Here is a 13,909-nt window from a genome sequence, read left to right as displayed (position 1 = left end):
GCCCTAAGGATTGGAAAGACAAGAGATTAGCTTCAATTTCGTTTGAAACTATACAATAGTATCTCCAAAAGAGGAATGCTGTTGAATGGTGATGTCAGCTACAGCATGTCTTGACCTAAGTTATGCAGAGAAATGTCTAAATACTTTTTTACCTATAATTAAAAAAAAAAAAAAAATGCATGTCAGTATTTTTAAATTGTCAATAGGGTGAACAAACCAGCAACTGAGTCTTCACAGGAAAAGACTAAGCTGACAGAAGCATACCTACTAGAATTTTTCCAAAAGAAAACTCTTAAATTTGGTCTACCAACTAGGCATTGATCAGAAAACAATCCTCACCAATGCTATCTCTACTTCTCTTAAAATATTACAGATAATAGGGTATGTTTCTATAGTCAGTTATGTTTATAAAGTCTGTTTAAAAACAATCTCTGTGGTAAACTGATTAACATAGTTCCTCTTTTTTCCTTTCCACCAATGAAAATTTTAATTGAAAATGTTGTATTGTTACGCATACACCATTCCAAATACTTCCACTGTTGTTTCTAACTGGTGCCGCCAGTGCTACATGAACTGGATCAGAACATCATCAGATCCAGAGGTGTATAACCATAAGAGAATACTCAAGCTCTGATTCTAGATCCTAGCAACAATAATTTTAGCCAGAATTGTGTATGGAAGCAAGAGGCAGGTCTTTTGGAATGCAATGTATGAGGAAGCCTCCTTCCCTCACCATCTTGCCACTCCCATTCTGACTCAATGTGGTCAGTATGTCATCCCAGTGCATGGGATTGGTGTCATGACACATGTGCCATCAGAGCCCCTAGGGGCAAACCCAGGGCTGATGGCTCTTGCAGTAACCTCCCCAGCACCTCTCGGGCAGCCTACCTCCACTCATCCACGTGTCTGAGGCCATTTTTTCTCTTGTCCAAAGTCATGGCTATCGACTGGTCAAGCCAAATCTTATACCCTAAACTATGAATCCTTAGCAGGGCCTTAGTTCTCCACTTCTAACACCTAGTAAACAGTTGTTCCTCATGTCACTGCTATATCTCTGGTGGATGCTGTTTTAGCAGAAGATGCAGAGGGCAGCTGATTTCCCCGAGGTGTTGGTCTGAGCAAGACTTCCTTCCCATTCCCTGCTACAAGACTGTAAGTTAGAGAGGGCTTTTCCTTAGGACTGTGCTATAGATTTCAAACACAATATCTGGGTATCCGTGATGCACACAGTTTGAGGGAGAGAATCCTTTCAAGGAGAGGCTTGGTGATGAGATCTAAGACAGGGTAAGTACATTCTAGCTTTAGCCTCATTCTGCTTTTCCCTTTTGGGAAAGAAATACTCTACAGCAGCTACCAGTGTCATGAATGTCACCACAGCCACAACCTGGCTTCATTCTTTCTCCATTTTCATCTCTAATGTCATTTTGAAGCTTGTGAAAATTGCTCTGGGATACAAGAGAAATGTGCCTATAAGTAAGTGTTCATTTACTGATATGATTCACTGCTGCCTATAGGGAACAGAAGAGACTGTTGTAACTGTGACATAAAGTTGACAGTGTATAGAAATTAACCCATGGTGTGTAAATGGCTACGAAGGACCATGCTTGGCTCTTAGCTCTCCATGAAGCCTACAGTTCATTGCTTATCTTGTGACACTGACACATTTGGGCTCTGTGGACCTCTCTGATTTCTCTCTCTCTCCAAGCCAGACGGTAATCATAATGTAGGCTGGGAGCATGACATTACTGTTTCTCATGCTAAGCAACTGCAAACTGTTCCCAGGAGGATGCCTATTTATTACTGGCTCTGCGCCGTGAAAGACTGACCTAATGCAGCAATATGGAGCAGCTGATGTTGGCACTTCTTGTGGCATGGACAATTAGAGGTGCATTTATTGGCAAAATATTTGTGCCCCAAAGGCTACAACATACAGGTGTCCTGCTTTGATAATTCTGTGGTCTGGAGTTTTTATTTGGCTGCCCTTTAAAAACCACATGTAAGGTTTGCATTTGATTCCATTTTTGCATTTGAATCCATTAAGGATGCAACTGAGTTTTATCTAAAAAAAATTAATAATCAGTAAACCCCTCAACTGAAGCTCCATTTTAATTATTATGTTTTAACTAGTGACTCCTCATGGTAACATATAAAGTATATGTACAGTATTACATGTACTAAATAGAAAATATTGTGTAAGTCAAGCTAAACCATACCACTTTCATAGTTTTTTACTGTCTTCAGAAATGACTAACAAATATAGAGGTCTGGGGGAAAATCTAATATCTGAGAGGATTAATTATCTAATTTTTTAAGAGTCTAACATCTCTGGCACGTGAAAAAAATGTTAGCCCATTTTCAGAAAAGATTATGAAAATGCGGTTATAAGCTGTAGACAAAAATCAAGGTGCATCTGACCAAACTTAAACATGGATATAAAATTTGATAGAAATGTCTGTATTTAGACATCTATATTTGGCATCCCAAAATACAGAGGTAGATATCTGACTGAATTAACTGTCTAAACTCCATGTAGTCAGTGGAGAGAAAGTAGCAGAGGTATGATCCAGTCTGGCTCTTTCTTCTGTAATTGTCTAATGTAGAGGAGACCAGTCATGTCATAATAGTGCCTAAATCCTTCCACTGAATGCAAAGGGAAGCCTAAGTGAGCAGCTCAGATGTAAATACCTACTGTGCAGATGTTTAAAGACAGTTGAAATGATTCCCATACACTCAGAAGCTGAAAAACATCATGGCTCCTTGTAATAGTCAGAGGCAGGTGAAATCATTGAAAGACTAGAACCCCTAGTTGGTATTATACACGTATTCCTCCTTCCTCCCCACATACCCATTATACATCCATCTGTCAAATCATCCAGCTGTCTATCTCACAAAACTAAAAAGAAGAAATCAATCCATAACCTCCAAACTTTCTTATTATTTAAATTCTCCAAAAGTGAAAGTCCAAACTGCCTCCTCCCAACAAACAAGAGGTAATTAAAAATATAAAACCACGTAATGACTGCCTTACTTCTAGTCTTTATCCCTACAGCGAATGTTAGATGAATAGTGAAAATCAAGCGCCTGGGGCTAGGATGCCTGAAGTCTGTGTGCCAAACAGAGCACTCGGCATGCAGCTGTGGCCTGTTTAGTCATGAGCAAAACACTGAGCTAGGGAAAATCCTAAATATCACCTAGCCGACAGCATGCTTGGGGCAATCAGGGCTGACCTCTTTCCTAAAATTAAGCACTTATGCTTAAATTCTGCTGAATTTGAAAATAATGGGGAAACTTACTCTGTACCTCCTGATATCTAGGGGAACGCTCAAAGGCTATAAGGTAAATGAACAATTCCTTGTCCTTCAAGTATGTTATAAAAGCAAGAGATGGCTTTCAACTGATTTTTGTGAGTTACCTATGGAGGTGTCTATCTCAGAAAGGTATTACTTCAGAAGTGCACAGATACACAGAAAACCAATTGCATTGAGCACCATGTAAGACTAATTGTACGGACCTCCAGTGTTCTGGTCCAAAGCAGGGTAAAAGCATGATCTAGGTGCTGAGTTGCTCAGCCCAGTCAAGATTTGGATGGAGGATATGCTTTAAAATGATACAGGCATATAGTATAAAAATGAAAAGTACTTACGGAGTTTAAATGACACCAGACTAAACTCAGAAGAGCTTTTCAAAATAGAAATTTTGGACTTAAATGCCTGACTTGACCTAAATCTGACTTCAGGTTCCTACACCAAGCAATTCCATAAAGTCACTAAAGTTATACCAGGGAGAAATTCAGCCCTAAGAGACGTGATTTTGGGCATATAATTTGCACCTTTTCTAGAACCAAAATATTACTGCACTATCATCTTCAAGACCATTCTAAAGCTGTGCATCACCACTCCATATAACACTATGTATTAATCTTTTGAGCAGAAGGTCAATATTTAAGAAACTTGATTCATATTAGCTTACTATTAAGTAACTGGATTATTTCTGTATCTTTATGGGTAAATCTATAACAGCTCATCTGAGAAGGTACTGTTTTAAAGAGTGAAGTTTATTTAAATAGTAGATTCTGTGCAAGAGTTAATCTCTGCAGATCTGCCTTTAAAAAATACTGATGGTAGAGATGTTAATTTCCAAGTAAAACAATTTATATTCTTAAAGTAGGCTACATCTTTTCAAATTCTGGTAGAAACAGGCAGCCAACTTGCACATATCATTAAACTTCAAATTTCCCTGTAAATGACAGCCAAAGCATCCAGAAAGTTCAATATATTTTCTCTGAGGCTAGTTGATGTAGGAAGATTTTCATAAGACATTTTCTCTTCTATCATCAGTTCAATGATGTAAACAGTGACTGATTAAGCCTGCACTCCTTTCAGGTTCATATACCTGACTGAAAAAAAAAAAAAAAATCTCACAGCTGGAATTCTTGCTCAAAACTAAAATAGATGACAAAGTAAAAGACCAGTCCTCTACAGACACTTAATGAAGACAGGCTTCAAGGGGTTTTCTATACCAGAGATTACTTTACACCCTGGGACGAGACAAAACCAGCAGATTTCTGCAGCTGAAGACTGCAATCACAGCAGAATAAGGAAAATAACAAAAACATATTACTTGTTAAATCACTTACACTGGTTTTCCTTTGGATTCACAAGTCAAAATTATAGATTGTCCTTCTTCAGGCCATGAATTGGAAGAAATGATTTTAACTAAAGGTGTATCTAGGAAGAAAAAAAATAGACATCTTGTTGATATACACACAAAAGATTAATTATCTATGAGTACATTCTTCCCTATTTACAAAAGTCTATTCCACAGATTCCACTTAGACTTAGAGATGCTTTTATACGGAGACTTGTGCAATTTTCATTGTCTTCAGGAAGGCAATAAAAATGGCCAATGGAACTAAACCAGTAATTTTTTACACCCCAAGGAAATGCAAATAGAAAGCACTTATATATGTAGAGGAAATAACTTTTTTCTTTCTGTATTCAATGCAAATACTCCATATGAGTATTCCAAAGCCTGGTATCTTATAACAAAATAAAAAATATTGAGGATGAATAACAAGTACTCTGTGCAATTGTTTCTTTGTCTATTTATAGGTTGATATGATGGGATGTTGCTATTAGAGGAATGAATGCAATAATATACATTTGAATAAGAACATTTTTATTGTTGCAGAAGCTTGAAACTCATAATAAGAAAGTTACAATGGGCTTTCAGATAAAATACCTTGTTACAGGCATTTTACAGGATATTATTTCTGAAATGCAATAATGCTGCCCCTAAAACAGAACATTCTTTTTTTTAAAAAACAAAAATTAAAAAGAGAACGTTTTAAATATCTGCAAAAAGCACTATATAAAGTTGTTAATCTGTCTTGAAAATTTTAAAATTTTATTCCTTTAGATTGGAATTAACTTTATCATTTTAATTGCAAAAAGATACACAGTATAGCTCCTGTGAATTCATGCAGAATCAAACATTTTAAGTAGATCTTTAACTTCAAAAAAATTTTCCAGCTGGTTTGCAAGGGTATATTCTCATAATCAAAATATTTTACATGAGTTAGAGGGGCACCTCTTATAAGGAACAAAAAAGACCATAAAGAAAGAAACACTGCTATACAAACAGTTTTTTCCTGAGTAAAAGGAAAAAAGGGTTCATAGTCATAGTGAGGAAAATTTTTAGACTCAAAAGGAAAATATAAATTCCTTTTTCCTCTACAGTTTCCTAATACAAAACACAGGTCTTCATCTATGGCACAAGAAACACTTTAACCGGCAAATCTAGGGTATCTAGGTTTTGTCTCATGCAATTTGCAATTCCTGTTTTCATTAGCAATGACACCACAGATACCCTATTATCAAGCAAATGTGAAAGAGCATGACAGTATGACCCTACAAAATCAAATGGAAAAAATGATATGCTGCAACAATATAATTTCTTATTGAGATGCTAATAGTCCTGTTGAATGCTAAATGGCATATGAACAATTAAAAATGTTGGAAGCATTTTTCTCACTTTGATTTTTATTTTTGGCATATCATAATGTATCAGCATGGCACAAGACAAGAAGAGGGAAAGGCTTCGTGTAGACTTGTCATAATTCCACCGAAAGCATTGTCAGCATCATTTAGCTTTCAGTACAGCTGCACTAACCTTACACCAGTAGCAAATCTGTTCCACAAGTTCATATTTTTGAGGACCCTGCAAACCATTATGCAGGTGACTAATCCTTTGGAGGTCGTGCTGGCATTTGCTTCATTTTTAGCACATGCTTAAGGCACTGACCTCAAGTGCCTTAATAAATCAGGGCATCAAGCACTTCTGTGATTTCAGTGGTGCTACTGAAGATGAATAAATTACTCTCTTGACTATACACTGAACCAGAGGAACAAATTAGTATCAGATAGGAATACATGAAAAATTTAACCGAGGGAGGGAGACAACTAATGCAATGAGATCAAGAGGTTTCCAGAGAAATATGAAAAGGAGCTAAACTTTGATGGAAATAACCATGATAGCCACAGGTGAAGAAAGAAATTAAAGGTCCATCCAGCTAGCATTACTGGCTTAAATATTTAGGAAATGATAAGCATTTTACACATCACTGTAAATGACCCACATATAATAGAAGAGGGGACTTCAGACAATGAAGATTTCATTTGCATGGATCAATGCGGTGCTGTTTCCCCCAAACTGAAGTTCCCATTCCTATTTTATCTAATGCCCCAGACAGCTCTCTGTTCTCAATGTACTTCTAAACAGAGTTTACTAACACATATTAAGAAAAGTCTTATGTTTCACTTTATAATGCACAATAAAGTACTGTAGGAAATATATTCCCTTGTGGTTTTCCCTACTAATTGACTTGTACAGTAACTACTTGTTTCTTTAAAACAGGAAACACAGAGATTAATTCAATTTATAGCTTTTAGGGCAGCTTACAATTGACAATTTTTGTATTTTATTAACAGTCTTTTTCAAAAAGTAGTTGATATTCTGAGTGCTTCATTCTCAGTGTTATTGTTTTGTTTTACTTTATTTTCATGCTGTGCTTGACTTCTTTCCAGAATTAAAGTGTACACTTATAAGGGAAAAACTTTTAAGACAAACTTGTCCTCCACTTTCACATTCACATCAATATTTAAAATAAGAAATCTCTAGAATAATTGCATCAAAACTAACCTAAATATGTTATTTTAACAAAGATAATAAAACCCTGCTGACTGATATTTTTCCAGAACACAAAATGCTGTTACAAAACACTACCTCCTGAGAGGCACTACTGTGAGCTTTAACCTATCACGCTCAGAAGTATTAATCATAACAACTGGAACATCACCCAATCTTCAGCAAATACCACTGCCACTAGAAAACAAAGTCTAAAGACAGAAAACCATACCAAGAACATTAATACAGTAAGAGAGGTTGATTTATTTTCAGATATTCTCATCAGCTTGTTATACAGAATGTAGCTATGTCCAAAAAATCTCTACTTTTACAACCAAAACAAACCAAAGGAGCAGAATCAAGGGTTTTATTGTGGGTCACATCTTCTGTTGCTCCTCCTCTAAAGTCAGTAGAAGTATAGCAATTTTCATCAGTTAAACTTACCAGAACTTTAACAATTTCCACCTTTTTTTAGGATTTGGCTCAGCAATTTAATGGTAATAAAATACTGTACATCAGTATTTCAAGCAGAATTCTTATAAACAAGGGACTGGTGACTAATATTTTGTTACAATACCTACAAATATGCCCTTATCCTGAGCTCTAAGGACATTACAGAAATGACAAAAACTCCACAAAGAATAAGCATTGGGAAAATCCAATTAAAAAAAAAACCCAAACACAGTGGTTTATGTAAGTGTAGGTAATACAGCAAGCCTTCACAGTAAAACACACTAGTTTCCATACCCAGTGACTTATTTATTTACATGCATCTCCAACAGCGTGAGAGCTGTTTGGCCCTCCAGTCTTTAGCTTGAGTGATGAGGTACTTAATGAGCTGCAATTGATTGCCAGCACCACTCTGAACTGAGACTCAAACATGTCTTTAGACACATAGCAAGACATTTTCCACTCCTCCATGTGCCAAGAATCTGCCTTTTTGCTGGAAATAACAGCTTTGCAGAGGTTACCAACTAAAACTATGGCAGGGGTTTTTTAATATATCCTTTCCTGTTTCAGTACACCAAAGGCAAAAGTTGCACTGAGTGATTCTATTTCATCCGTCTTTCTAGGAATTGGGTATATCTCATTGCACAAGGCCAGGGAAGCCATTTCAAAGCTTTGGGAAGATTTATCTATTTTTGATCAGACAATACCATCTTTATTCAGCAACATACAAAATCAGCGAATATGTGTGGAAAATTGATTTCAGTTTACACTGCTAATGAATGTTATCTGATATATAAAGAAATTAAACACTTCACAAGATTTTTGTTGTACTCTTAGCAATAACTAATGGCAACATTAATACCTTGTGGAACTGCTTTACTGATTGATTTAATCTCTTTGAAGCTATTTCAAAATAAATGTGTTTCTTATCAGTCATCAGACTTTTGCCGTTAATCAGGTCTTCAATGCTAAAAAGTTTGGGTTTTTTTTTTCCAAAATGCATTTGCTATTTTTACATTGCTTAAAGTAAGAAAGATCTCATTATGTATTTATATTATTTTATTGCCAAGTCCTTATAAGGTCACATGCAGGATTAAATATCTTCATACAAATTTCTTCAAATAAATTCCCTTATATAAAGTAAGCACATGGGAGCTGCTGGAAGACTCTCATATGATAAGCTATATTAAACTATATGTGTAAACCCTTGAAAACCGCAGCGTAAAAGCAGAAACTGAACTCATAAAAGTAAACAAATTTGCTTAAGATCAGAAAGTAGGTCACCAACAGAATCAGAAAATGTATCTCTACTCGCTGCTGCTTAGTGCCAAGATAGTAAAAAAGTAATTTGGCCTTTTTTTTCCTGTGTAACTTCAGAAGTCCTTGGTTCCTTCAGTCCTTAGCTTGCTGAACTACCAGAGCTTCTGGGGATACCTTTTCACAGAACTCCCAGCTACTGATTGAGTACTAAATCAAAGTATGACCCCTAAGCATCCTAGAGTGTTCATCAGCAAAAGGTGTGTGGGAATAACCAGAATTCAGAAGAAAAATCATTTTGTGAGACAAAAGGGTGACATTATGATGATGTTATGATAGCATCACGTTACCTTACCAAATAATCTCTCCCTATTGTAATCATCTTCAGTTAATGTAATTATAATCCTAGAAACAGAACATACGATCACCTCCTTTCTTGGGCAGATGTTAGGGTGGGTGGACTACATACCTTTTGTTAAGACTTTCAAGAAATGACTATTGGAAGTTGTACAGTATTTAGGAGTAGAAATATTAGTGATCTCATAGTCCTTAGAAGTCAAATAGTGCTGACAATCCAAAGGTGCATGCACCAGTCTTTTCTCCAGAAAACTGATATATATGTATATGTTTAGCTGTAATATAAACGGTACTTCCCACTAGATTTCTGTGCACATTTTGTTAAAATGTAAATCTCTATGTTGCTCAAATCTTAGCCTTCGTTGGGCTTCCACTGAAAGGATTAACAGTAAAAGTCTTAGCAGCTATCCTGTGCAGAAACTTCCAAAGGAATATTGTATCAAATATAGAGATCCAAGTGAGGGCTCCTAATTTTCAAGTTCTCTGCTGAATTATAGATATTTTTTTAAAAAAATAAATGCAATAACTTGCTATGAAAATCAAACTCAGCACCCCAAATATCTTCCAATGTGGCTAAAGGTTCAGGAAGCAGAATGGAACAAGAATACCTCCTTCTTTTCACTTATAGAGACAGTTTTATTAATCCCTGAAGAAGGGTCCCGTACTTCAGCACTCTACATTTGAGAGGCCTGCTCTACCACAAGTCTGACGAAGCCATTTCTATACTCCCTCACTTACAGGAAATTTGATTTTTATGAGAAGTGGTAATCAGCCCACCAAGACTAGTTCTTTTGACATGTTATTACAGCTCATGCAGCAGTCTATGAGAAAAACAGGTTCCTTACTCCATTGAGTACTGAAGTATTCACACTAAGTAGATCAGATCCAGCAAAATACTTTTTTGACAGTAATTCAGGGATCAGAACATTCAGCCCTTCAGAGTCTGTGGAGTAACTGCTTGTTTGGTCTAATTCAAAGAGTGCAAGGACTTGTGTGCTGACCTCCCATGAAACAGCAGAGGTCTACCAGGTATTCTAAGTCTCCCCTTCCACTCAGGTTTTGAACTAAGGTTTCACTTTGAATCTGAAAAAGCTTTTTCCCTACCTATGTGATAGTTTGGATAAATCAGGATTTTCTGACACATTGAAAAAGAACAGGTATTAGAAAATTCTTAACCCGTTCCACATCATGAATTAGAACTCCACAAGTAACTCAGTACTGTGCAAACTGTCCCTATTTATATTAGTGCCAACATAACATGGAATATACCATTCATCCTTACATTTAAAAGAGGTTTCTAAAGCCAGTTAGGATATTCATAAAAAGAAAACCCTATAAAACTTTAATATTCCCTACACATTTCCTAGGATGCTTAATTCAAAGTTCTGTCAATGCTTAGCATCAACTGTCTTTGGTACATCCGTTCTTGGGATGTACAAATGTACAAATTTTACTGACATGTTTTCAAATGCCTTTGAGCTGGTGCCCTCAGAGTATCCTTATTTGCCAAAGATGGCAACATTTTTAATGTTTAAACAATTTTAAACATTTTTAAAAATAATTAAAAATAACTAAATGAAACAACAATGCCAGAATCAGGTATTAGATATTTTACTAATACCAGCCCAAATTTAAGAAGACCTTTTCCAAACTGGTAACAGATATATATTCAACCAGAACATTTGTATTTGCACATTATTATTATGTCACATGAAGTGCAGTACCCCTTCAAGTCTTTGGGTTTTTGAATGTGTTTATTGCATGAAGTCTGTAACTTCTACTTCTCAAAGTAAAATGGCATAACAGAAGATGTGAGTTCTACAAAATTTCAATGACAATCTCCTGTAGTATTCATTCCTGGCTTTGCATGCTATACAGTCATTTTGCAAAATGTTTGGATCTTCTCTTTGTACCTGTCTACCATGTTTTTGTCATGATCAAAGCAGTCCAATAATAATTACAAACCAAGTTATTTCCTGTTTAAGTAACAATCAGTACATAAGGAACTATCGGTCTCAAATTATTGTTTTGAGAAGGTTGGTTCACATCATTCTAAGGAAACGGGTGATAGTGTCAAGAAGAAATCACATTTCTCTTCACTTCCACTGTTGTCCCTTGATCAGAGAATGTATTTTTTTCTGGTCTGTAGGATATTAAAAGACCTGGCACAGAAAAAATGTCCCATTTGGTGACAGTAATATATAAGGTTCAATATACATAAGGTGTATAGAGAAAGATTAATCTCGTGAGTAATTTTAGTTCATGAGTCTTTGGGGTTCAAACAGAAAAATCCATCGGTGAGATTCTTTCCTCTGTGTGTGGCACACATCAGTGTGATATATGCTGTCTAAATATCTAATTCTTAAAACATGAGGGATTCTGTGCTTTTTTTTGTTTTTCACAATGTCCCACTTAGTCTTCCAAGTTCAAGCTAGTACCAAAAGAGCTAGACCTAGTGAAAAAAGTAGAAAGAAAGGGAGGCACAGCTGTTCCTATATGTTTGCCTGTTGCGAATAAAAATGTACACCTCTATACAATATAATATTACAACAAACATTATTAAACCTCCAAAACAATGCTCTCCCATCTGATTAGTTTCCATGTAACCAAAGTGTCAAGTGCCTATTTCAAAATCAAGGTAAACACAATCCTGTCCCTACCCATGTTCTAAATAATTGAAAACAGCTCATTAACATCATTTGACCCTAAGCCTCCACTGAAATACTTTGATTCTGATGCATGTTTTCTTTGAAGGTGATTCTCTCTCGGTAGTTTACGTTATGAACATCTCTCCACCTGCAGTAAGAAGCTGAGTTTGTTGTAATGAAGTCTGTGATCCTTGTTGGAATTACTGTTTGAGCTTAAATTATGTTAACAGTAATAGGAAAGACAGCAATACAGGGAGGGGAGAACACATCACTTGCTGGGTTTGTCAGAGGAAGCGAGTGCTCATAATACATCAGGATGTGCTACAAGTGTTATTTAAATCCCTCCTAAAAACCACTGATACTGCCTTCTTATTTAATCTTTTAGGATGATGACTAGATGTTTTTAATTACCTTTTGTGACTACGCATACTGATTTAAAAAGCCTTAAAAGTACTGCTAGTAAAAAAAGGCTTTGTTTAACAATGCGATTTTGCATTGGATCCAGTAATATGAAATATGGCATCGGATCCATTCAGGAAGAGAGCTGTGCTTATGTGACATAGCAATTCTTCCCACTGTGATCAGTGAGCTTCCCATGAACGCCAGGTTTCACCTTCACGGACCCTAAGCAACACAAGGAACATGTCTTACCAATTACTTGCCAGTTCGGAAAACAGTCACTCAAACTCCAGGCAGCCCACAGAACAAAATATGTAGGCCCTACCTATGGTATAACAATCATGGCATGGCTACCAGACAATTTGGCAGATGCACTGGAATGAGGTTTCTCTCCTTTAGAGGAAATTTTGCTGGGAATTCTAGGAACAATAGGAGGATTCTCATCTTCTCAGCAAACAGGTTGCAATATATGAAATTCTGCTTTGGTTGGTTGGTGAGGCTCACTGCACTCTTCTCTTGTCATAACCTGCTGCATTATTTCTAACAAGAGTCCCAAGAGCAGTGGATCATAATATTACTATCCTCATCAGATGAATAGGTAGGTTTCTTTCACTGAGGGTTATCATTTCAATTGCCACTGCCCAGGAAAACTCACAAATTTTCCTTTGTCACCAAAAAGGGATAGAAAGTACCAGCCCCTGACCTTCCTGCTGTTGCCCATTTCCCGCTGTTGCCCACTGACTGTTCCCAAACATCTCTCATTTAACTGTGTGCAGCAGCATCTCCTGCCTGGATCTATAATACTCAGGTTTACTCTGCCATTTTAAAATTATTTATTTATTTACCTGGTTGTTTAATTTTTTGCACGCTAACCACCATTTCCTCTTTGTACCAGAGTATCATTGATTCATTACAACGCACTTTTCTTCTTACAGGTTTAGCTAAATTATGAGCTACCAACAGCATGTCTTTACTTCATAGTTTTATTTTATGACTACAAACCTTCCGAATATTGAAAAGCTTCCATAAATTTCTCTGATATTTTACTATGGCAGTGAACAACAACAGTTCTCGTGCTATAATTTTAAAAAATGTTATAAAAATCTAACAGTCAGATAATAAAAGATTATTGCTACCTGGTAATAAATGACTGCCAGATGATAAGGTTTTTAAAGTATTTCCTGAGAGACTAATTCATTTATTTTCTACCTGGTTTTGCCTGTTTTTTTTCAAAAAACATGTTTGTGAAATCTATTTATGTCACAGCCTTCTACATTTTTCATCGTGCTTTTCCTCTCTTCTTTCCTTGGAACCTTTCCATCATTTCCAGATGCAAAGATAAAATAAGCAGATACCTCTGAAAATGATGATGTATCTACTTTCCAGATTAATTAGCACTGGAGTAAGCATAGAACAGAGTAAGCATAGAACAGATTAAATTACCTTTTTTTTTTTTTTTTTCAGAAACCATGAGAAGATCATAATTTTCATATATGGATAGTAACTACAAAATTCCATGAAAATTCTGTATTCCAACATGATTTTATTCCTATTTCTAAAAAACCTATATAATTAGGCTTAGAAAAAAAAAGACTTTTAAAGTAAATTCCAAG

The 13,909-nt window shown here is 36.0% G+C and overlaps 1 protein-coding gene across 2 annotated transcripts in view; it reads right to left on the bottom strand.

Annotated features, from left to right (window-relative positions):
- The window catches only part of CADM2 (cell adhesion molecule 2), a 124,207-nt gene that overhangs the window by 88,325 nt on the left and 21,973 nt on the right, over nucleotides 1–13,909 (bottom strand). For both annotated transcript variants that reach the window (XM_086462919.1, XM_086462912.1), the window contains one exon: nucleotides 4,637–4,727. In XM_086462919.1, coding sequence (XP_086319045.1) covers nucleotides 4,637–4,727 — 91 coding nt within the window. The remainder of the gene's footprint in view (nucleotides 1–4,636; nucleotides 4,728–13,909) is intronic.

This window comes from Leptosomus discolor, chromosome 1 (genome assembly GCF_034619465.1).
Source record: "Leptosomus discolor isolate bLepDis1 chromosome 1, bLepDis1.hap2, whole genome shotgun sequence".
NCBI lineage: Eukaryota > Metazoa > Chordata > Aves > Leptosomiformes > Leptosomidae > Leptosomus > Leptosomus discolor.
Note: the sequence above shows the minus strand (reverse complement) of the source record. Positions and strands in the feature narration are given on the sequence as shown.